At 39.5% G+C, this 23,810-nt stretch overlaps 1 protein-coding gene across 25 annotated transcripts in view; it reads left to right on the forward strand.

Annotated features, from left to right (window-relative positions):
* The window catches only part of mycbp2 (MYC binding protein 2), a 53,995-nt gene that overhangs the window by 1,500 nt on the left and 28,685 nt on the right, over positions 1–23,810 (forward strand). For 16 of the 25 annotated variants that reach the window (XM_058622246.1, XM_058622254.1, XM_058622248.1 and 13 more), the window contains exons 2-30: positions 1,966–2,041; positions 7,190–7,405; positions 8,594–8,747; positions 8,963–9,159; positions 10,507–10,749; positions 11,031–11,102; positions 11,313–11,409; positions 11,500–11,573; positions 13,172–13,322; positions 13,475–13,551; positions 14,870–15,074; positions 15,200–15,364; positions 15,461–15,619; positions 15,728–15,932; positions 16,033–16,178; positions 16,680–16,790; positions 17,124–17,228; positions 19,308–19,427; positions 19,575–19,656; positions 19,892–20,009; positions 20,218–20,576; positions 20,701–20,873; positions 21,184–21,309; positions 21,505–21,632; positions 22,174–22,265; positions 22,358–22,492; positions 22,598–22,690; positions 22,787–22,883; positions 22,999–23,191. In XM_058622246.1, the coding sequence (XP_058478229.1) occupies positions 1,966–2,041; positions 7,190–7,405; positions 8,594–8,747; positions 8,963–9,159; positions 10,507–10,749; positions 11,031–11,102; positions 11,313–11,409; positions 11,500–11,573; positions 13,172–13,322; positions 13,475–13,551; positions 14,870–15,074; positions 15,200–15,364; positions 15,461–15,619; positions 15,728–15,932; positions 16,033–16,178; positions 16,680–16,790; positions 17,124–17,228; positions 19,308–19,427; positions 19,575–19,656; positions 19,892–20,009; positions 20,218–20,576; positions 20,701–20,873; positions 21,184–21,309; positions 21,505–21,632; positions 22,174–22,265; positions 22,358–22,492; positions 22,598–22,690; positions 22,787–22,883; positions 22,999–23,191 (4,169 nt within the window). The remainder of the gene's footprint in view (positions 1–1,965; positions 2,042–7,189; positions 7,406–8,593; positions 8,748–8,962; positions 9,160–10,506; positions 10,750–11,030; positions 11,103–11,312; positions 11,410–11,499; positions 11,574–13,171; positions 13,323–13,474; positions 13,552–14,869; positions 15,075–15,199; positions 15,365–15,460; positions 15,620–15,727; positions 15,933–16,032; positions 16,179–16,679; positions 16,791–17,123; positions 17,229–19,307; positions 19,428–19,574; positions 19,657–19,891; positions 20,010–20,217; positions 20,577–20,700; positions 20,874–21,183; positions 21,310–21,504; positions 21,633–22,173; positions 22,266–22,357; positions 22,493–22,597; positions 22,691–22,786; positions 22,884–22,998; positions 23,192–23,810) is intronic. The other 9 variants (XM_058622269.1, XM_058622247.1, XM_058622256.1 and 6 more) reach the window with 5 other exon arrangements.

Genomic DNA, 23,810 nt, shown 5'->3' on the forward strand with positions numbered 1-23,810 from the left:
CCTTTCTCTGCTTATGTTAACATCTCGAGTTTTACTTGGATAACTTTCCTTCAAATAAGGGAGTGACGTGCACTCAAACTATACGATTTTATCACGCATCGTGATACAATACGAGTGAATTATTGTGAAGGGGAACCTGCGTATTTCTAATCAGCCTTGTAATTTGTCATTTATTTTTCTCAACATTAGCAACATTACTATACCACATTTTCTGAAAGTGATATAGGTAAATGGATTTTACTTGTGCTACAAAAATACTGACATCACTAAACAACTGTATGAATGTTACAAAAATAAACTTACTAATGGACCAATTGTAGGTAGAGTACAACACAAAAAAGCACAATAATTGGTTTAAGAGCCATTTTAAGAGTTTATAGCAGACCTTTACAAATATAACAATAATATTGCAAATTAAAATAATTTTACCCAGGATAATTGTGAGATGAAACCTCATATTGTCCCATGACTAATTTAAACACACACACTAGTGCTCTGGTAATGTCAGACATGTTTTGAGAGAGGATGTGTTGGGAGGTGGATGAACTCATTTGCAGTCAATACAGTTACGTCATTCTGGCCGGTCAGGTTGTGGACTAAGTAGCTGTCGTCGCAGCATCCTCCCTCCTGGATTTGTTTTTCTCAGCCCATCAAGTACAGTTGCTTCAAGTATGGGCCATTGAGGCATGGGCAGTGAATACAACTCCTGCTGCACTCACATTTTGTTGTCTGATGTTACAAAAAAGAGAAACATAATCCAACTGTTATTGTGGCATATACTAAAGTTTTAGCACCTTCCTTTTTATGTGGGTGAAACTCCTGGTTTGGGGTCGTGTGGAATATGTAGAGGGGGGATTTGATTCAGCCATATATTAGTATAGTATAGTATAAGTTGTTGATGCAAATTTAATGCAGCACGTCAGGAAAGTGAAACCAACAAGAAGCTGGGTTCTTCCCTAAGGCAAATACATCATACTGCTATAGGTTTAGGGATGGGCCTTGCGGTCCACCTACTTACTTGTATGCATATGCAAAACAACCTCAGAATATCTCAGAAGTTGAAGTTATCTACAAGAAACATTCAGGAAGACTCCTAAATTAAGAAAAAAAACAGACCTGAGTTGATTAAAAAACATTTGCAAGCCGTGACATCTGCCAGAAATGGAACAGAACAGTAAAGTTTGACTTAAACATGCGAAAATGATTTGCAGGTCAGTGCATCATAGCACCACAAAGCCTTATTTTTGTATAAGTCTAAAAAGCCTTTTAGATTTATGTGTATATGTGTATACTAATCAGCAAAACAACAGACAAGACAAGAACAAATTCATCTTCTTCAAATAAATCATTGTATATTGAACAGTCATCTCATGACACCAATCATTCTTTATCTAATAGAGGAATGAGTTGCATGTGGATAATATGTAGACAGCAGATGAAATTGAGCAACAATTATTAGTTAATTGATAAATTAATTAATGTGCAACTATATTAATGCATGTGTAATAATTTTAACAATTTAATGCTACTCTGTGGTAAATTGAGAACCTTTTTTTTCCTTTTTTTTACTGTTCAATGACAAACAAGACATCAGTAGAGGTCTCTAGAAAATTATAACAAGACATTTTGACAGTTTCACATTTTGTAGATGCAACAGTTGAATGAGGGACTTGAGGAATCATGTAGCAACTTTTCTGGTGACGAACCACTGGAAATTAAATTAAAGTAATATAATGATGTAAAATCATCAGAAAACATTAAGAGATTTATGCAACATCGTACTTTTTTGAGACTAATAATAATTACAATTGAATGGGTTATAGAATTATTTTTTTTCTTACATCATGACTGACTTAGTTAATTGTGATATTATAAAACTACATTTTGTTCTGTGTGATTAATTGTGGCTTTTACTTCAGCATGTAGTATGTATTGCAATACTAAGTGATCACTCATTACTTTCAGGGGGAAGAAGGCTTTGAGTAAGAAGAAACTGAAAAGGCGACAGAAAATCAAGTCAAAAGTCAAATCAAGAACAAAGGTAAGAGATGTTTTATTGTCAAATAAATACACACAGATTAACACTTGTCCATTCATGTCATGCTTCATATGCTGTTATGAATATGTTCGTTGAGGGTTTGAAAGGCCATGGTGATGTTGTACAAGAGCTGCATTTAAACTTTTACCACGTTTTCAAGATCACACTATGAAAGTTATTGCATTTCAAACCACAAATATGTGGAGTAGCAGTGCTTTAACAATTTCATAGAAACAGATGTCTGCTTTTTTCTTTTTTAAAAGGTGACAATTATTTTTATTGGCTGGGTTGGTCAGGTGTCAGGGAGCTCATCCTCACATAATGCTGGAGAGATGGATATAGGCAGAATGTGAGAAATGGGAGTGGCTCTGGCTTTTGCACGATGTCCTGTTGCTGAGCGACCTAATGTGTTCCACATCTCCACGGCAACGGTCCTCCTTCATTCAAAGCAGGGACCTAGTCTGTATCAGAGGATGCAGTTTTGTTTATTTTTTTCTTGTATACTTGTATACCAGTCGATCCTCATATTATGTCAAAATAATCCACTGCGACTGTAGTGAGTCACTGTGACTAGTGAGTTCTTGTTGTTTTTCTTCTTCTTCTTTTCTTCTTGCCCTATAATATTGTTAGTCAATGCTTGGATTTAACTTTATTACAATTTTTTGCAGCAGCTTGCAGGCAGAAGCAAGAGAAATGTGATAGTGGCAGAGGAGGACCGAGTTATTTAACAAAGAGTGACCAGCTCAGTGAGTTGGTGTCCTGGAACATTAGAAGATATTATTTGTTAGAGACAGTGAATACAGTGGTAGGCTAGACAGGCAGGCATGAAAACACGGGTAGTTACACAGGCAGTTATGCCTCTCACTCTGATATAGTCAGACGAGGGAGATTTCAAAGGGTCTCTTCTCCCTCTTTTGTCTTGAGTCTGTGCTTCTAAACCTTTGACAGTGTTGTCAGAATAAAAGACGGGGCATAAACACTTTGTCATCCTAATGAAGAGAGTTATGTAATGCCTTGTATGCAGGCAGATGAGTTATTTACCTTTTTCTAAAACTATAATTATTATAACAACATAATGGCACAAAATAATACATTCAGTAGAAAATAAATAGTGAGCTGACTTGGAGTGTTGGGCTTTTCCTACTGACTGCTCGTTGAAAATGATTTAGCATAAACAGTTAATATAATGTCACCAGGGAGGGGATGTAAACATGCAGCATTCAAGCAGTTGCAAGATGGCTTATTGATAGTCTTCACATGATTTACAAAGTCCGTTGTTGTGCTAGATATCCCGTTGTGCTGGGCTTACCCAGCACTTTTCAAAATGTGTTGATATTTCTGACTTCTTGATATCTTTTTAGCTTTGTTTCTTTAAACGAGAGCTGTTAGGCACAAAAATTTAACTAAGATTAACATTGTGCAGGTTTGATGAGAATGAATCAAAGTTGATGATGTGATTTTACAAAGTTAAATCATGTAGAATCACTCTTTTTCAGTAATAGATACACTGGGGCAAAGTAACAGTTAACACAAGCATCTCACAGCAAGAAGCTTGTTGATTGAAATCCTGGTTTGACTGGGGCCTCTTTGCCTGTTCTTCCTGTGTCTGTCATTGTTGTGTGGGCTCTCCGGCTTCCTCCCATAGCCCAAAGACTTCTTTGCTGGTCTATACATTGGGTTTATGTTGGTTAAGCTGGTCTTCTTCATTTGCGTAGTAAGCTACTTGTTCAAACTGCACATCCATAAGGGCTGCTTTAAAACATGGCGGCACAAAATGGCCACCTCTTGAAATCAAGTTTCTTGCTTGCAGTACATATAAAACATTTTTTTTTTTTTAAAGCTATGCTTTGCGTATTAGCATTGACATTAATTTTGAGTCACATAGTAGCTAAACATCACTTTCTCTGAAGGATAGACTCACATTTCAATCCTTTAGAGATGGATGACTTACCCTGTGACTGGACTGCATTGGGAGCAGTGAGTTGAAATGTGCAGATGTCTTAACTGTGGTCAGAGGCTCCATGCCAGCCTTTTCTAAAGCTTTTACATGGCCATTAAGTCATTATCGAAGTAGTGTCTCAAAGACGAGAGAAAAACCGTCAGATGAGCTATGGTAAGAAGGAAAGTCATTTCTCCTGAAATAATTACTTTAGTTCAGCCATATAGATATGTGGCAATATCTCAATATTTTAATGATATTGACAAAACCGATTATTACTAGATATCTTTTAAATATTAGATTCTTATTGTTTGTCATTAATTGTTGCTTATCAATGGACACAATGTTTAGGCGAAAACATTTATACTATGGTGTAGACACATTGAACTCTGGGTAATCATTCAGATACCCTGCTGTAAGGTAAATTGTGCAGCATACAAGCAAGAGTAAATAATAAAACAATTTCAAAGACTTGTTGTCTCCATGTTTTCTCCCTATTAGCATAACCACACATGGCTAACGTGTGTGGCAGGGAGGAGAGAGAGGTCATGTGATCACATAGGCCCGGTCATGTGACACATCCTGCTCACTGCTGCTGCAGCGAGGAGGGCTTCTGTTGCAAGCATACGTGGAATGTGACATGTGTGTGTGTTTAATCTTTTTTTGCCATGTAATTTAAATATTCAGTAATGTCAATTTGCATATATTTAAAACAATAATAATAATAATAATAATATTATCTTGGACGATATGTCTTATAATATTATGTCTAATAATTCCTTAGTTTATAATTTAACCTTCATCACATTTTACCTCTGGGATGATGCTTTGATATTTGCATCATGGTGTAATATTGGTATATAATGCTCTTTGGACATCAGGCTGATGATTTTATTGCTCAGAGAACTTGCATGCAATACATGTCATGTGCTTCAGAATGACAGGTACACAGATAACCGATGTGTTGAAACAAGCTGTGTGGCTTTGAGGCAGGAACATGCACAGCCACAGCCAAAACTACAGATATTATGGCGAAGTCTGACTGCTTGTCAAGGACAGCTGATGGATTTTATTTGACTCTCCACCAGCCCAGAGACACTGTGGGATTTCTCTTGATTTGTTGTATTGTTGTGGGACAAATGAGAATAGCTAGAGTGTAGAGCAGAGGTTACTAATCGGCATATAGTAAATAACTCTATTAGTCCAAACCAATGTTTGTGTAAGGGCGACTCCCTGATTCTCTTAAGGATTACACGTGTTGTTTAACTTGTTATTTCTGACTCACAATAATACTTACTCTTATTTTGTGAAGGACAACAGTCCATTATAATAATATAGTATTTGACCTCATAGTGGCACACCAAATAAAAGGATTTTCCTCAACTCATCAATTCAGAGACCAAAATATCATGACGAAGCAAGCACACAAATCGTTAGCAGATACCCCTCTGGTACATGTTAGCCAGAAATGCAGAGCTTCCCATCTCAGTACATTGGTGTTTACTCCACCCTTTTGTTCTGTTTATCTTCCTTGTAGAAACATTTGCTCTTACATGCTACATGGGTTTATAAGGCTTTTTTGCTCTTTAAGTGCTCTCTCCAGACAGTTTGTTCCTTTGTGAATGTGTTGCAATCACTTGTTCACAAATGCTACATTAGCAGCAAGGCAAAAGACCAATATACTGCACTGTTAGATGAGAGGGAAGCTAATATCCTTCTCCCCAGTGGATTGAGCTGAGAATGAATGACCCCTCTTCCCTAATAGATGACATCACCCACTATGATTGTGATGCCAAAAGCACAGCACTGCAAGAGAAGCACAATTGATCGATATGAGTCTGTAGAGGTTGCCTCAGGACTGTAGTTTAAAAAAAAAAAAAAGAAAAAAGTCCTTGCTTAGTGAGTGACAAGGGGAACGTTTCTCAAATTTCTCTGTGGAGTGTAGTTCATGTTTTCATAATGATTATTTAGATGTAAGTGCTTAAGCTTCTCTGTAATGGTTGTATAGTAAACTTTCCCTCTTGGCTTGTCCATCTCATTTACAGTGTACCAGTGAGGGTAGACTGGATATTACAATATCTCACACTTCAACTGCGCCATAAACTACTGACACCTTACAAAAACGTTTCATCGACCCTGAGCTTTAGTGAAGAGCAGTAGCAATGGATTCAACTCTTACATTCAGTATCTGTCCATGTTTAATGTGTTGTGCCTCATATCCATATTTTGTTTTTTTACACAAGGATATAACACTGCATATTAAGTTTACCTTTACCCATTTAACCTAAAGGTATCTTACATACTGTGTGGCCATTGTACTCTCGCATTAGTAATAGTGTACCTCATAGCTTCTGTGTTGCAATTTCTCTTTACTTATTGGCTGACATGTACACAACTTTATGGACTTTTTGTTTGTGTTGCACAAAATCATATATTTTCCTTTCTGTATGGAGTGTGCATGTTCTCCTTGTGTGTGCGTGGGTTTTCTCCGGGTTCTCCGGTTTCCTTCCATAGTCCACAGGGATTGGCACACCGCGACCCCCTAATGTGGAGGATAAAGCGGTTGAAGATGAATGAATGAATGAATGAATGACTAAATCATATATTTCAATAGTATAGTATCACAATGTCATTTCTGTCTACAAAACATACCACACTCTCTGAAATGTTGGATAATCTAATTTACAGTATAGTGGGGCAAGCTTTGTAGAGGTGATCTTCAAATGGTTTACGGTGTATAAAAGTGAGTGAGTGATTTCAAAGCAAAATTAAGAGTTATTTGATTTCACACTCTTGTCAGTGATTAAACACGAAGACAGTGTCGGAACAAACTGTATAAAGACAAATTCATGCAAATAGACAGCTAGTCCCATAGGTTTATATTTTGCCTTGTTTATACCTTTGCCTTGTGAAACCAGATGAGTAATTACCACACTTACTTTGACAATTTGGCATGTAATTTGGTCAGGGGCTATTAAGAACTGATCTTAGTAACACTTCTTTTATTGCTGTTTATAAAAACAGCAATATGACTTATTCCTGACAAAATATCCTGACAGAGATCTACCTTACTTGGCTTCCCTTTATAATACAGTGGACACAAACAATTGACATTACTGTCTAGAAATGACTCTGTGGTTTGGTTAATAGCTGATCATGACTTGTGGTACTTGTAGTGATCGAGAGCACCTCCACTTTCTGTTTTTCCACAGGCAGAGACTATAGATGGAGCCCTCTTTGTGCCAGACATCAAGCTACACAGCAACCCGTCTGCATTCAATGTCTACTGCAATGTGCGACACTGTGTGCTGGACTGGCAGCAGAGAGAGGCCTCCCTGGCACTGGCGTCCAGGAGCTCGGTGCAGAGTGGCGACTCTGACAGTGAGGAGGAAGAAGAATACCGTGAGCCAGCAGTCAAGTTGCCAAAGGTATGAACGGGGGGATGCATTGGTGGCTTACATATTGGTAGCAGCACTTGCTATCAAGGTGAGAGCCAGTCTGTGCTCTCTATCTTGGGGATGTACTGATCCTCATTATTTTCAACGTTATGATCATTTACATGATATCAAAGGTTTGAAAACCCCATCCTGTGAGGATTACAACTCTGTTTCCACCAAGTCCCTCATCTACTCTGCACCTGCTGATTCATCTTTTTTTTTTTTACGTGGAATCAGAGCAGTCACTGTTTAATTCAAGTAATGAACTTCAAAAAATTAAAAGAAAATGTCTTTTTTAATTCAGTATTCACAATGTGCAGTATACTGTATGCACAGTAGACAAAAAATTGCACTTTCATCCTTATTCATATATTAATTGATAAAGCCTTTTCTAAATTTAAATAGAGAGGAATTGGCACAAAAGATTTTGTCAGGCGAAATGCCTTTTAATATGCTAAATTAAAGAATAAATTTAAGATTTGGGTTTTGCTATGTGTGTTTGGTTATTTAATATATATATATGTATATATATTATATGGGGATTATGTTTTTACCTTTAAATGACATATACAGGCATACAGTAAGTTTAGGGTCTTGTGCTTGTTACTGCATTTAAAAAAGTAGAAAACCTTTGACCTGTTGTGATACTAATACTTTATATTTTGTTCTGCCTATTCCTGCTGGCGAGATTTTGTTTACATTTAATTGTTCCATGATGTTTTATTTTATACGTTTACTTACACTATATCATTCTATGCTTTAATTTCAGTATTTTAGAAGTTATTCACTGAGATGGGAGAGAATATTTGATCATTATTTTAATAAGCCTTTCGGAGAGAGGGAGAGAATGACAGTCTCATCCAGACATACTAGTCCACACACTCAAGTGGGTCTGTCTTTATACATAATGGTAATGGAGGATGTCGAAGTCCCATGGATAAATATAGGTTGCCTTACTGTGGCATGGTGAGACTATGCTATTTAAGAAAAACATTCCAAGCTTATTATGTCAGTTCTGTTTCATCACAGTATAGTATACTGCTTCTTTGCAGAGTGTCATAATATTTAATACTCATTTGCTCAGTGGTTATTGCAGCTTGTGTAGTTGGAAAGGCTGTGGAATGCCATGATGGTGTCCCATTATCTCATAGAAATGTGCTTCTCTGTGTGTCTATGCAGATCATTGGCATTGGCCTGTGCGGGGTATTCGAACTGATAAAAGAGACCCGGTTCTCTCACCCTTCACTGTGCCTGCGTAGCCTGCAAGCCTTGTTGGACATGCTACAGGGACAACAGCCTGAGGGCTTCCAGACCGAGCCTCCCGATGTGTTAGGTAAGGCTGAAAATGTACACATTATTAGGAGCACATTTTCAAATCAATCCAATATAATGCAATTGTTCTGCAAGAATCGTACAATGTTAAATTATATTGACACTTTCAGATGTACTGTATTTGGGTTAATGAACATTTTGAGGCCCTACTTAAATATTATTGTTTCTTTCGTTCTCAAATATCTAACCTCGTCTTTCCCCTGTTTTCTTTGTCAGAATCTCTTTTCCAATTGTTGTTGGAGACTACAGTCCGGAGCACAGGGCCCAATGACCCAACAGGACAGGCGATCACAGCCTTGTCCTGCGCTTGCCTCTTCAGTCTAGTAGTGTCCTGGGGAGACACGGGAAAAATCCTGCAGGCCGTGTCTGCCATCCTCACTAACAATGGCAGCCATGCCTGCCAAACAATACAGGTATTAAACTGTACAATTTAACTACACAACTGTATTTCTACCTCTTGTCTATTTTGGAAAGCTTCATATGAAAATTAAAATTAGACAAATATCATTCATGGGTTATTTTGTTATACTAGGATTTGCTGGTACAAGGTAACTATGAGTACTATCAGATATCTAATCTTTGTGCATATATTACAATTTTATTTGGGATATATATTCTTTATGACCAGCTTCATTTAAATGTATACTGTAGAAAAGTCAACATTTTAATACATTTTGTATATTATTCTGTATATGTATATATGTATGTATATGTATGTATATATGTATGTCTATATGTATATATGTATGTAGAGAGAGAGATTTTTTATTATTATTGACACAACATAGAACAATCAAAATTGGAAAACGTTAAAATTGTAGCCTTTGCGAGTATTTCAAATTGTGATTTTGATTTGAGAGTGATTCATTGTTCTATCTAGTCCTATTTTCTGTTATCCATTAATGTGTTTTGTTCACAAAACTAGTAATGGTTTAGAGCAGCAGAGTGCCATTTGGTTGAATGAAGTAGCCTTTGGCTCCTTCAGGCATTTCCTTTAAGCGGAGAGGCTCAGAGCAGTGTTTGGACAGCACAAATTGAGTTTGGGAAAATGTCAAGCCTCTCTGATTCTTCTGTTTGATTATGTTACCCTGGCTGCATTCTTCCCCTAATTAGTCGCTCTTCTGTTGGCATACATCTGCAGCTTGGCCTCTCTTTGTTTTGTAATTGTCTATTTCTGCTTTACTATGTTGCAAAATATTGTGAGAAACAACCAATAACTGCTCATTTCAATTTTGTTTGACAGGGATACGATTTCACATTTACTTTCATTTACATTTAATTCCTACATGTGACGGGGGTTACAAAGGGACTTTTTCCTGACTTTCTTTTTCCTTCTTCCTCATTTCTTTAGTAAATGAGTAGACTGTGTTTCAAGACAGTGGGATGCAGGCTGGAGAAAATTGTGGGTTTATATGTCATGCAAGGCTGTATGGTTGTGTTTGTGTTTAAATCAAATCACACCGCCTCTCCTCTGTCCCACATATTCTCCTTTCACCCCAACCGGCCAGACAGATGATTGCACATCTTTAGAGTCTGGTTCTTCCTGTTAAAAGGGTATCTTTGACACCCAGTGCTTTCTCGTTGTGTACAGTGAACTGTTGGGTTTCTCTTCTCTTCTTTCTATAAGATTGCAAAGTTAGGTAATGTACGTTGTAATTTGGTGCTATACACATAAAATTTGATTTGATACGATTTGACTTTTAACATTTGCAGTACCTCAGTCTTTTATCACTGTATTTTTTCTTCCTAAATCTCACCAGGTGCCCACCATCCTCAATGCCCTACAGAGAAGTGTACAGGCTGTTCTAGTGGGAAAGATTCAAATTCAAGATTGGTTTGGAAATGGCATCAAACGTGCTGCCCTGATGAACAAATGGCTCCTGAAGGAGGTGACCATTGACGAGGATGAGCACTGTCTTCTGCAGACCGATGGCTCCTTTCTGTACTTGCTCTGCAAAGATGGTCTATACAAAGTGGGCTCAGGATACAGTGGCACTGTCCGGGTATGTTACACTTACAGATGCATGCTGTTGATTAGGCATAATTAAAACTTAAAATTTGAAGCTCAACAATCTTCGCCTATTGGAGATGTAGTTGCACTTATTCTATAAGATTATATATTGATTAGAAATAGAAGTTATTTGCTGTCTGTTTTAGTTTGTGTTAGCTTAGAAGAAATACAATAGCAGAGAGCCATAATGCTGCTTTAAGACGGATAGCTGTCTGACTTTTTAAAGACGTTTGTTGCTTTGATAAGTTTCACTAAAACTCCAGTGCCCCACAGGGCCACGTGTACAACTCCACGTCCCGAATCAGGAATCGAAAGGAGAAGAGGTCATGGCTGGGTTTTGCTCAGGTAGGTAATGGAGCTTTTATCGCGATGCTGCACATAATTATTTCAGTGGAGTGGCTTTAGGAAGGGATTGAGTGTACAGTATAAAATGTGTTGTTCTTAGAAATTAATATTAAGTAACTTGTTTAATACATAATCCTATCATTTATCTATCAAGTAATGTCATGCTATCATTGCAGAGCAGTAAAAAAAATGTTTGTGTTGTCTCTTCAGGGGTTTTTGTTGTATCGGGACACAAGTAACCACAGTATGTCAGCCATTAAGATCAACCCTGAGACCTTGGAGCATGAGGGGACTGTCACCATGCCAGGTGCTGAGTAGAACCACTTTAGATTAGTAATTAAAGTGGCAATTAACAAAATACTGCTTATACTCACCATCGCTTACCGTCCTTCTGCAGGGCAACACTCAGATGGACAAAACATCATCTTCACAGACGGAGAGTACATCAACCAGATAGCAGCCTGCAAAGATGTGAGTTTAATGTTCCAGCTAATGCAAAATGTACTCTTGTGCTTTCAGTGGGGCTAGTCCTCGGGAGTTCCTCCATGTTTAGGGATAAAGGAAACCAGAAAACACCTTGGAGTCAGATTTTATGACAGAGCAGTTGTTTTCCTCTTTGAAAATCATTTTCTTAGTTATCAGTTTTATACACATTAGTGCAATCAAATCCTCTCTTTTGCATCACTTCTGTTTTTCTTTCCTATGCAACTGAGTAAGATCAATATGGTTTTGTATCTTCCATGAAAAAATCTTTGGTCAGGTAAAATGGTTGTCATAGTTGTGTCTTTTCCTTAGCTGTTTTAAGGACACTCAGCTGATGACCAGTTATGCCACATAAGGGTTGGGTGAGGGTTTGTGCTGTGCATGCATGTGGGCGTTGCAGTGAGAGCAAAGTGATCATATGTGGGTATTCTCCCAAGGGCTTAATCTCTCTCAGGCAGCAGTCAATCAGCATAAGCACTCTGTAATGTAGGAGAGGGGGGAAGGGAAGATCACAAATCTGCCATTGCAGCTAGCCTCTCTCCTAGGTAGGAGTTTTATGGCTAATCGAGGTGGTGGGTTCCTCAGAAGCCAGATCACTATTGGCGATCAACCCAGCAAGTACAGAAGCTGAGAAAAGAGAAAGAGGATGATGTGTGTGAACCTTCAGAGGGGAAGGAAGGAGGTGGGAAGAGGGAGGAAAGTCAGAGCCAGAGGGTGCAGGTGTTTCTTTAATGATTTGAGTGGCACATGTGCTCTGCACTGCAGGGGTCAAAGCACAATAGATGAGCCTGTCATCATTACCGCACAGTGGAAACCAGACGATCTCCTTGCTGCCTTTCATCCCATTTTTTATAACGCCGTTGTCTCCCAATTATTTTCCCCATGACCTCCTCTCTAAACACTGTTCCTTTCCTGTAAATTGTCCTTTTCTCCCATGTCCCCTGCAGTCTGACTAACCCACATCTCTTGCTGTTGTGTCACCTGTTACATCTACATTGAGTCACAGTGTGTTAGTTGTAAACACGTCACACCCTTCATGGTGTTAACATTTGTGGATTTGCTATCGACTCATGGCTTAAGTTTTAGGTTGCTATCCTCAGGAGGTTATAAATCCATGAATTACTTTATCCTTTAAAGTTGTAGTTGTGTTAATCCAAACTGCGACCTACACTTTAGTTATGAGAGTGTGGGAGGTATGTCAGACTGAGTTGTATTGACTTGCCTCATTCCCCACTGTGAGTGCTATGGAAATAAAAAGGATATATTTGACATTTTGAGAAATATGCTCATTATATAGATTTCACTCTCGGGTCTATCCCCTAAATATGTATTTATCACACTTGTGTCTTCATAGTTAATGTGGTTTTATTTAATTGTTTTTTTCTTCTCTTCTTATCCTCGGCACTATGCCTAAAGTAAATACATTTGTACCATTCATTCATTAATGTTGACTGTGAGGAGCAGTCAACTGAAGCAGCGATATCACTTATATGTTTTCATTGAGTTGGTTTCCCACTTTGCTGTGTTCTTTATACTGTTAGTTGGACTCTGAGTGCTTTGGAACTTAACAGTGATTCTTCCTGCAGGATGGTTTTGTGGTGCGAATCTATACCATGCCATCTATATCGTGCTCTGATCCAGGCCTGCAGCAGGAACTGCAGCTGAAATTGGCAAGAAAATGTCTGCATGCCTGTGGCATTTCTCTCTTTGACCTTGAGAAGGATCTGCACATCATAAGTAAGTAATAAGAGATACTTTTATGAAGTTGTGGCAAGTTATATATTTGTGTTTGTACATGTGTTAGAAGTAACTGTAAACAGGAATAAAAATGTAATTTCAAACCTTGTTTCCTTATATATTTGGCCCTAACTAGTATGTTGTTCTTTAAGGCACCGGCTTTGATGAAGAGGCAGCATTGCTTGGAGCAGGCAGGGAGTTTGCTCTGATGAAAACTGCCTCGGGAAAGGTGAGAAGAATACTTACCTGTAACTGTGCCTAAAATGTCCTTTGAAAGTGACAAATGCAGCTGTTAAGCTCTATGAATCTTATGTCTCGTGAATAACTGAAAAGACATTTGGAGTGTGAATGTAAGAGGGGACATTTGTAAATTCATTGTATTTCTGTATGAGTGGGACATTGTCTACACTATAAACACCTCCTTTAGTGTTGACACCTGTTGGCAGTCAGCTGTAGTCTGATTTCTAAAGACCTATTTTGGAACAACGCAAAACGGTAAAGTGTGTCCTCTTGTTTTGGAAATAGTAGGTGGCATCTTGTTTTCAAACAATAAGAATGAGGGATCGGTATTTGTTGCATGTTTACTGTTTATTGTGCAGTTGACCAAACTGTTGGGGTATTATAGTATGCAGTATTTTCACCCAGTTTAGCAGTGGCTCTGGTCTATACTGTAAACACAGTCATGTTATGATAGATTCCACTCTATTATAAGTCATATTGTCATTTTTAAAAGACGGTGGCTTTTTTGTTTCCTTTGTAATCCAGCAAAGCAGGACCAATCACTCTTGAGAGGCAGTGCCTTATTGAAAGAGATATTTCACATTTTTGATGACTGTTTTAGTAAGAAGAGAATGCAAAAAATGTAGTTTGTTGGGGTGGGTGTGGTTGTGTGTGTCTGTGCTTTAGGTGTGGCGCAGTATGCGTCTTTTGTAGATAGTAGCCCAGGGTAGTTGCGTGGAGCACATATCTGTGTTTGCATAGAGGCCTAATCTGTCAGAGCACTTTATCTACAGATTACCCTAACCTAAAGAGGCTGGATGGGTAAAAATAGGAGCAGCTGACCTGTGTCTTGGCACAAAGCTCCCTCAATACTTGTGATACTACAAAGGCCCACAGTTTTAGGCCTTAAAGGCTGCTGTTCTTTCTGCATGACACATGTTGTTGTTGTTGTGTAATTGGCAAATGAATGTCAAATGATTTGAGTGATAAAATTTGCTTAACTCCCAGCAACAGTCAGTATACGTGTGTCATCACAAGTTGCCCCTGCTGTTTTAGATCTGATACCACAGTGCAGCACACCCATAAACACACAAGAGAAAATCTGTTGCTGCCGCAGATGACTCTGGTAAACAACACAGCATTGTCCAAAAATTGATTGTTGCTCAACCTTTGCTGCAGCACTTAAAAGATTTAAACATTACATTACATCCTGCTCTTCTCAATAATGGCCTTTAATTTTTTTACTTTTCTTCTTATGAGTTTTTCTTCTTTCACTACATTTTACATCCTTCCTCATCCTCCTTTTTTTTTTTTTTTTTATAAAATAGATCTACTATACAGGAAAGTACCAGAGCCTTGGTATAAAGCAGGGTGGCCCATCAGCAGGAAAATGGGTGGAACTGCCTGTTACCAAGTCTCCGAAGATCATCCAGTTCTCAGTTGGTCATGATGGTTCCCATGCACTACTTGTTGCCGAAGACGGAAGTGTGTTCTTTACAGGTTCTGCCAGCAAGGGAGAGGATGGCGAGTCTAGTAAGTCACTTTTTGACAATCTTAAAACAATTAAACAGTTGATTCTGTAAAATTTTCAGTGAGCACAGAATCAGGTTGATCTGATTTGAATCTCTGGAGTTGATCTGTTTTGTTTTCCCTTTCAGCTAAAAGCCGGCGGCAGCCCAAGCCGTACAAACCCAAGAAGATGATCAAACTAGAGACCAAAACGGCAGTGTATACAGCATGCAACAATGGCAGCAGCAGCATTGTCACCAAAGATGGAGAGCTCTACATGTTTGGCAAAGATGCTATTTATAGTGACAGTACCTGTGAGTTGAGTTGAGAAGATATATATTTTTTATGTTATTGATTGAAATAATTATCAAATAAACTTTGGTTTGAAACCACCACTCTCCTCTTCACAGGTCAGGTGACAGACCTGAAAGGTCACTTTGTAACTCAGGTTGCCATGGGAAAGGCCCATACTTGTGTCCTGACCAAGAGTGGTGAAGTTTGGACATTTGGTGTGAATAACAAAGGCCAATGTGGCCGAGACACTGGATCCATGAACCAGACGGGGAAAGGTGCTGTAACCTAAAAACATGAAGTGTCATAGACTACATATACATACAGTATTCAAATATTGAAATGCTTTATGGTGCATTCATTCTTCTGCCCTTATGCTTGTATAGCGTTTGGTGTGGAGAACATGGCCACAGCCATGGATGAAGACCTGGAGGATGAGCTGGAGGAGAAGGAAGAGAAGAGCATGATGTGCCAGCCAGGCATGCACAAGTGGAAGCTGGACCAGTGCATGGTCTGCACGGTATGCGGAGACTGCACTGGCTACGGTGCCAGCTGTGTCAGCAGTGGACGGCCAGACAGAGTACCTGGAGGGTAAGAGGACACACTGATATTGTGCTGTCTGGAGCCTGGAGTCAACTGACTATGTGGATAATCTGTAATCTTTTGTTATTTCATTTTCCCCATTGATCAGTATCTGTGGCTGTGGGTCTGGAGAGTCTGGTTGTTCAGCATGTGGCTGTTGCAAAGCCTGTGCCCGTGAGCTTGATGGTCAGGAGGCGAGACAGAGAGGCATCTTTGATGCTGTGAAGGAGATGATTCCACTGGACCTGCTGCTTGGTATGCCCACTGACAACCCCGTCTGACATATGTCCCACCCTGTTTTTTTTTACATCTCATCAGTGTCCCCGGTTGATCTGTTTACATATTGCTCGAAAGCACAACATCTGATAAGTGATCGTATGTTGCACTTATTATGCATCTTTTCATTTATGATCTTGATGTAAGATTTTTTGTTGGTCTGCTGTATGTTTAAGCTTCCATAATTCAGTCACAATGAATATATGTGTATAAGCCGTATATCCTGTCTTGTGCCAGTGTGCTGCTACTTAGGTTGCACATGTCAAACTTTGTGTCCGTTGCATTTGCTTGGAAGCAGTGCTTTTGCACACTTGTTGTCATGTTACCTTCACTTTGTTCATGTGTTGTGCAGAGCCATTGCTTCTCCATCGCATTCTCTCCATCTTTCATTGATGTGTGTCTTGTTTTGTTCTGCTCTGCTCCATCTTTCCTGCATCCTGTCTGGGCTGCCTGTTCCCCCGGGGCCTTTTGTGTTTTCAGCTGTGCCTGTCCCTCCCCCTCCAGGAGTGAACATTGAGGAACACATTCAGATCCGTCAGGAGGAGAAACGACAGAGGATCAACCGCCGGCATAGGCTGGAGGAAGGCCGAGGTATGGATCAAGGCGAGACAGAATGGTTTAGGAAAAGGCTGAACAGGCTTTGTTGGCTTTAAAGGGTTAGGATTTTTGTGGTCATTCGACATAGACAGACAAGTGTAGGGGAGTTAATGAATAGGGCAAAGTTTACCTTAGACCCACCCTGTTAAGTGCCAGATAACTTTCACATGCTCTGTGAGCTTGGGTGTTGTGCCTTGGTGACTTCCCCCTTGCTTGTGTCTTTATATTTTTTAATGTGTGTGTGTATAGTTGTGGTGTAGTATTTTCATGTGTTCTTTCCCATTTGTGAGCATTGTGCATGCATGTGAAAGTTTCTTTCTCCCCCAGGCCCCCTTGTTTTTCCTGGTCCCATTTTTATGAACCAACGTGAGCAGGTCCTAGCCAGAATAAGACCCCTTCAGGCACTAAGGCATAAACGGGACAAGCACAAAGGTACTATGGTCTTCACTAACTGAACGGGTGCAGAGACACCCACTTGACTCATCTCCCAATCTGGCTGTCCCGCCCACCTCCTCTCTCACTCTCTGAAAGCAGGACTCTTGTGTCTTCACCAGGTCTCATGGTAACATAAAGTGTAGCCTGTTAGCACCAAGTACATGCTGTGACTCACAGTGGTGGGGATATGACTGAGCCTTTAGACCAGGTTAAAGTCCAGTCTTTTCTAAAGGTGTCATTTTTTTGATTATTGATTATTTTATGTTGTGTTATGTTATGATGGCATAGACATGAACCAAGGTATAATAAAGATTTGCTTTGTTATACTAGTCCATTCTCTGGTTTAACAGTCCCAATCCTCAGAGTAGGACGCCTGCTCTGCCCACTGCTTTTGTTCAGACTTAAATATAAACCAATGTTCTTGTCTAACTGGATTTGCCATCACTCCCTTAGCTGCCCATTTGTCACTTTGTGTGTACAGTTGCAGCATTTACAAAACATTGAGCACTGTGGAGAGCAAACTTTGATGAATAACAAGCTGACAAGCCGCACACGAAGGAAGCAGAGTTGTTAGCTTCAAAAAATATTTAATAACCGTGTTTAGAAACTTCTAAAAATAAGGCACTTCTCCCTGAGACATAGAAAAATTGTTGCCAGGTGTGAACCATGATAATATGATTAATACCTGCATTAATTATTCAATTATAGTACAGCAATGACAGATGACAGAACAATGTTTTATTGTTTTATTGTTTTCCTCTCTATCTCAGCCCCCTTTGTGTTCTTTCTTTGGTAGAAAATTGTGGCTGTGCTGTTGGATTTTTTTTAACTAGGGCAGAGGACACAGAGTGGCACTTACAGAACCATAAACACATTTTTAACCATTTTATTATTATTGTTATTATTATTAGCATTATTATTATCATCATTGTTATTGTTATTAGTATTATTATTATTACAATAATATTATATTATATTGTTATACACGGGACAATATGCTTCATATAACATATACATCAACTCACACAAGAAATATAAAAATGCTCCATTTATGTCTACATCTTACCCACCTTAACTGCTGCTGCTGTGACTTTTCTCACTGCTAGGTGGCACAGGTTGGTCTGACTCTGTAGTAATATGTCATTGGTTGGGCCTGATGTTTAGTGACTAGCTTTAATGATAATGTGCCCTTTCTCCTTAACATGTACAAGTTGAACATATCAATAGAAACTCTTTGTTAAGTTTAAGTGTTTTTTTTTTTTTTTACCACTGTTATGTTTTTAAATGGGCGTGTAATGCCACAGAAATCAGCGCTGTTCTATTTTGCAGAATATATTTTCTTTCATCATAGTTGATGCTCAGTTGTATCTTCGCCATTGATCTGAGGTGATTTGAGGACCTCTCTTCATGCTACTCATGAACAAGAATGTGTCCCCTAAATATCCCTAAATCTCTTCACCTATTGTTCTTGACTGGATTTCCATAGCATCTTTGTGAGTTTTAGACATCACAATCACATCCGTGCACTCAGTAACAGGTTTGTTCATGAGCTGAACTTTCAACCCTCTCCTTTGAATCTTTGGGCCATGAGTCAGTTGGTATTTATTTTACATTTACTGTGAAGTGCAAGCACTGCAGCTGGGCTTGTTATGTCATCTGGCTGGCCTCGGTTCCAGCCACAACACAGTAAGCTGGTTCCTGGTCCAAAAAGGTATTGACAGTCACATTTACTGCAATGCAATGCATGGGTCTCTTTTCAACTTCCCCCACTCACCCACACAACGTCAACCTCTACCACAGGGCTCTGGGTAAACCAGATTTCCTTTTCCTTATTAAAAGATGGAAAACGAACAATCTGTCCATCTGTAATGCGACTGGTTGCCAAAAGCCTTTCTGTCATAGAGGTGTTGTTCCCTCCTTTTTTTTGGGCATGCTTTTCCTATTTTTCCACTTTTCCCTCCAGTTCTTTTTTCCAGGACTGTGCAGAGACATCAACCTCAGCGGTCTGAAGTTGCTACTAAACGTCAGTCTCTCCCTCTTTGCTGTATTGTGCTGACCTGAGTGTTTACTTTGTAGATGGTAGCAGTGAACGGGGAGAGAAAGATGCCAGCAAAATAACCACCTACCCTCCAGGAGCAGTGAGATTTGACTGTGAGCTGCGGGCTGTGCAGGTCAGCTGCGGGTTCCACCACTCAGGTAGGTTTACTTTTTTCTGCTGTTTCTCATTGGTTATCTCGGAAGCTTTGTCAAAAGAACATTTTTAAAACATTCACCATGGATAACCTCTGACCTTGGTGTAAAGAAAGTGGGTTACCTAAGAGCCTTGTTTATATTGCTTTACAGTGGTGTTGATGGAAAATGGAGATGTCTATACATTTGGTTACGGCCAACATGGGCAGCTCGGACATGGAGATGTCAACTCCAGGTACTGCTTCTGTTGATTCACATTCAATTTTCTAGTGACATAAATGATTCATAATATACAAAAACATATTACAAGAAGATAGAATCCAATGTTTCAGTTACCATTCACAAATGTTGTCAAAATATTTGTTTTTTGAAAATGTTTTCATCATTTCAGTATTTATTTTAAATTATGTTGCAATCTTACTGCACTTTTTGTGGAAACACAATCTAAACACCATGTTCCTACTTGCTAGGGGTTCTCCAACTCTGGTGCAGGCCCTTACATGTCCGAGTGTCCAGGTGACAGCAGGCAGTAACCACACAGCCGTTCTCCTCATGGATGGGCAGGTCTTCACATTTGGCAGCTTCTCTGTAAGAAAAATATTATTCCTGATAACATTAGTAACAAACTAGTTTTCTCAATTAATGTGCAATTTCTTGAAATACCAAAGGTAATTTTTCATACATAATTAGAGATTACCCTTGAAGTGTACTTTAGTTTCTAATTTGTAGAAAGTAGCCACAAAATGTTCTACAGGGTAAATATTTCAATATATATTTTTGTCTTCTTGTTGTCCAGAAAGGGCAGCTTGGCCGGCCCATTGTAGACATGCCCTACTGGAACGCCAAGCCCTCTCCGATGCCCAACATCGGTGCCAAATATGGACGAAAAGCTACCTGGATTGGTGCCAGTGGAGACCAGACATTCCTTCGGATCGATGAGGCTCTTATCAACTCCCATGTCCTGGCTACTTCAGAGATCTTTGCCAGCAAACACATTATTGGCCTTGTGCCCTCCTCTGTGTCTGAGCCACCTCCATTTAAATGCTTGCTTATAAACAAAATGGATGGAAGCTGCAGGACCTTCAATGACTCTGAGCAGGAGGACTTGCAGGGATTTGGCTTGTGTCTGGACCCTGTGTATGATGTCGTATGGAGGTCAGTCCAGTGATTAATTTCTCTTAATAGTTACATAGCCATACAGTGTATATGACATATACATAGTCGTATAATGTGACATAATCATTATTCCCCTCATTGTTCTACCCCCCTATATTTCTAGGTTCTTGCCTGCTTTGAGAGAGATGTGGTGCTACAATGCGGTGATTGCTGATGCCAGGATGCCCTCTGCTACAGATCTACAGGCTCGCTGTAGCATCCTCAGTCCAGAGCTTGCTTTGCCCTCAGGATCACATGCAACGACCACTCGCTCTCACGGAGCCCTACACATCCTCGGTATACCTCTGCACTAACCATTCAGTCATTAAAGTATTTTATTAATATCTCATAACACTTAAATGAGTGCTACTACACATAAGTTGATGGGTCAATGGACCTGTGTGTGTATTTAAGTCAAATTCATCATGAATCCCCTGTTCTGAGCTGGTGACAGTTTAGTCCCTGTAGCTCATGGAAGTTCTATTTTGCAGTGAAGGTCATAGCCAGACATACAGTTACACGTTTTGTCAGAGTGGTAACTGTGGCTTAGGAACTGTGATGTGAGTCACCGTTAGATGCCAATAAATATACTGGTGTGTGCATTTAGGTTGCCTGGACACTTTGGCGGCCATGCAGGAGCTAAAGATGGGCGTAGCCAGTGCAGAGGAAGAGACCCAGGCAGTGATGAAGGTCTACTCTAAAGAAGACTACAGTGTGGTGAACCGCTTCGAAAGTAAGTGGGCTACTACAGAACACATAATGAAAACTCATTTGGTTATTTTAGGTTTTGATTTGATCTTGTCTATTTAACAAATCAAACTGTTACTGCAAGTAAAAATGTTCATTAATGGGTAAATGTCCTTGTAAATGAACAGTGTACCCTGTACAGACTGTCCCTTTTTTATTGATCCCATGTGTGATCTTGTAGGTCATGGTGGTGGGTGGGGTTACTCAGCCCACTCTGTGGAGGCCATCCGCTTCTGTGCTGATGCTGACATCCTGTTGGGTGGCCTTGGCCTGTTTGGGGGTCGTGGGGAGTACACTGCCAAGATCAAGGTGAGCACTATTGTCTTACTCTGGGCCATTTGTTCATTTTCATTTTCCATTGCATATTTTTGTCTTAATTAAAGCCAGCTAAGTTAAGTATTAGTGCTGCTAATATGTACAAAACATGTCAATATTGTGAAAGTGCTTTAAGAGCGATGCAGCTTTTTTTTCCTTTTTTTTTTTAAAAAGTAGTCACTCACAACTTGATACTCCTTTTTATTTTTCTTGACAAAATATTTTTGTATAAAGCTTCCTGTAAACTAAATAAGAAACACTTAAATCCAATACAAAGGGGTTTCTCTTGTTTGTCTAGGGCAGTAATACATTATGCCATTGTTTGGAGTCATGGAAGCTATCGGAAAAATATGTATATAATTATTAAGAAAATGTAAGAAACACATAATTGTGTATGTAGTAGCTTGACCATATTAATTGAAGAGCTAGGGTAAATAAGCTGTAGGAAGCACACCACCTGAAGAAAATAAGGATAGTATACAAGATGTTCACAAATTAGTTATTGAAAATATTTTAAACATGTCTTGTTGTGCAGCTTTTTGAGCTGGGACCTGATGGGGGTGACCATGAGACAGATGGTGATCTGCTGGCTGAGACTGACGTACTGGCCTACGACTGTGCTGCCAGGTACTGTTTATGACTGTTTCAGTATTTATGAAAAGAAATTCAGAATTGATATAATTGCAACTGATATTTGAATAATGGTGTTTTATTTGAAGGGAGAAATATGCCATGATGTTTGATGAGCCTGTGCTGCTGCAGCTGGGTTGGTGGTATGTGGCGTGGGCCAGAGTGTCAGGTCCTAGCAGTGACTGTGGCTCTCATGGACAGGCTACAATTACCACAGACGATGGGTAAAATTGCATTCAAACTTAATCACTTTTAAACTTTCTTTTTTGTAATTTGAGCCCATTTAGACAATGTGAGGATTAAAATATGTTTTTTTTGTTCCTTTTCAGTGTGGTCTTTCAGTTCAAAAGCTCTAAGAAGTCGAACAATGGGACGGACGTTAATGCGGGACAAATACCCCAGCTACTTTACAGGCTAGTAAAGTTCGTCACAATTCCTTACCTGTAATATTAGATTATTTTGTGTAGAGACTTGTCAAATATATGATTTGGATTGTTCTCTCGTGTTCATAACTTCAGGCTTCCTTCTAATGATGGCAATGCATCTAAAGGAAAACAGCAGACTAGTGAACCAGTCCATATCCTTAAACGCTCCTTTGCTCGAACAGTGTCAGTGGTAAGTACTGTCGCTATGTTTTCGGTTGTGTCTGGTCTCCTCTTTGTTTCTCCCTAAGCAATGTAGCTTTCATAGACCCATGTGTGACTTGGTGTCTGCCTCTGTGTCTTCACAGGAGTGTTTTGAGTCTCTGCTCAGTATCCTACACTGGAGTTGGACTACCTTGGTTTTGGGTGTGGAGGAGCTGCGAGGGCTGAAGGGCTTTCAGTACACAGCCACCCTGCTTGACCTAGAGAGACTGCGCTTTGTTGGCACATGCTGCCTACGTTTGCTCAGGGTCTACATCTGTGAGATCTTTCCTATTGCAGGTAGAAACACAGAACTTGGAAGTATTTCATCTATTATTATCTATTGGTGTATTCTCAGCAAAAAGGGCTTTTTAATTAAGAATAAGCAAGAATGTACTTTTTTTCTATTAGTGTAGACATACATTCTAACTGAAGAATAATTAAATCATCTTAGATGCGGGTAGTGTCAGGTCGGACCTCGGGCTTCCATTTTTCCGCTCAATAAAACACGTTTCTTGCAGGTTGTAAATTATATGTTGTTTGTTGTGAATCATCACTGTTCATGTGTGGTGAAGAGTAAATCTCGCTGCCTGCTTGATGGAGAGGGGCAGACCTGACGCTGTTGCGTGCGTAACCCCCGACAATTTGGGCATGTTATTGTCATTTTTGGAACCCTTTTATATGATGCTCATAAATAGAAATATCCCACTCTGCATCTTGTGCTGCTACGGGCAGAACCACTCAGACATCACTGCCAGCAAAATGCCCACAAGCGCAGCTGTGCGTCAACGGCATTCGCACCAGTTGGGGGAAAAAAAAGTCCATAACCGATCTCTACAAAGCTGTAACACTCCTGTGGCCCAAATTCCACAAGTTGTGGATGCTGCCCACTGACCAAAGGGAAAATGTACAACAGTAC

Source organism: Solea solea, chromosome 2 (genome assembly GCF_958295425.1).
Source record: "Solea solea chromosome 2, fSolSol10.1, whole genome shotgun sequence".
NCBI classification, from domain to species: domain Eukaryota; kingdom Metazoa; phylum Chordata; class Actinopteri; order Pleuronectiformes; family Soleidae; genus Solea; species Solea solea.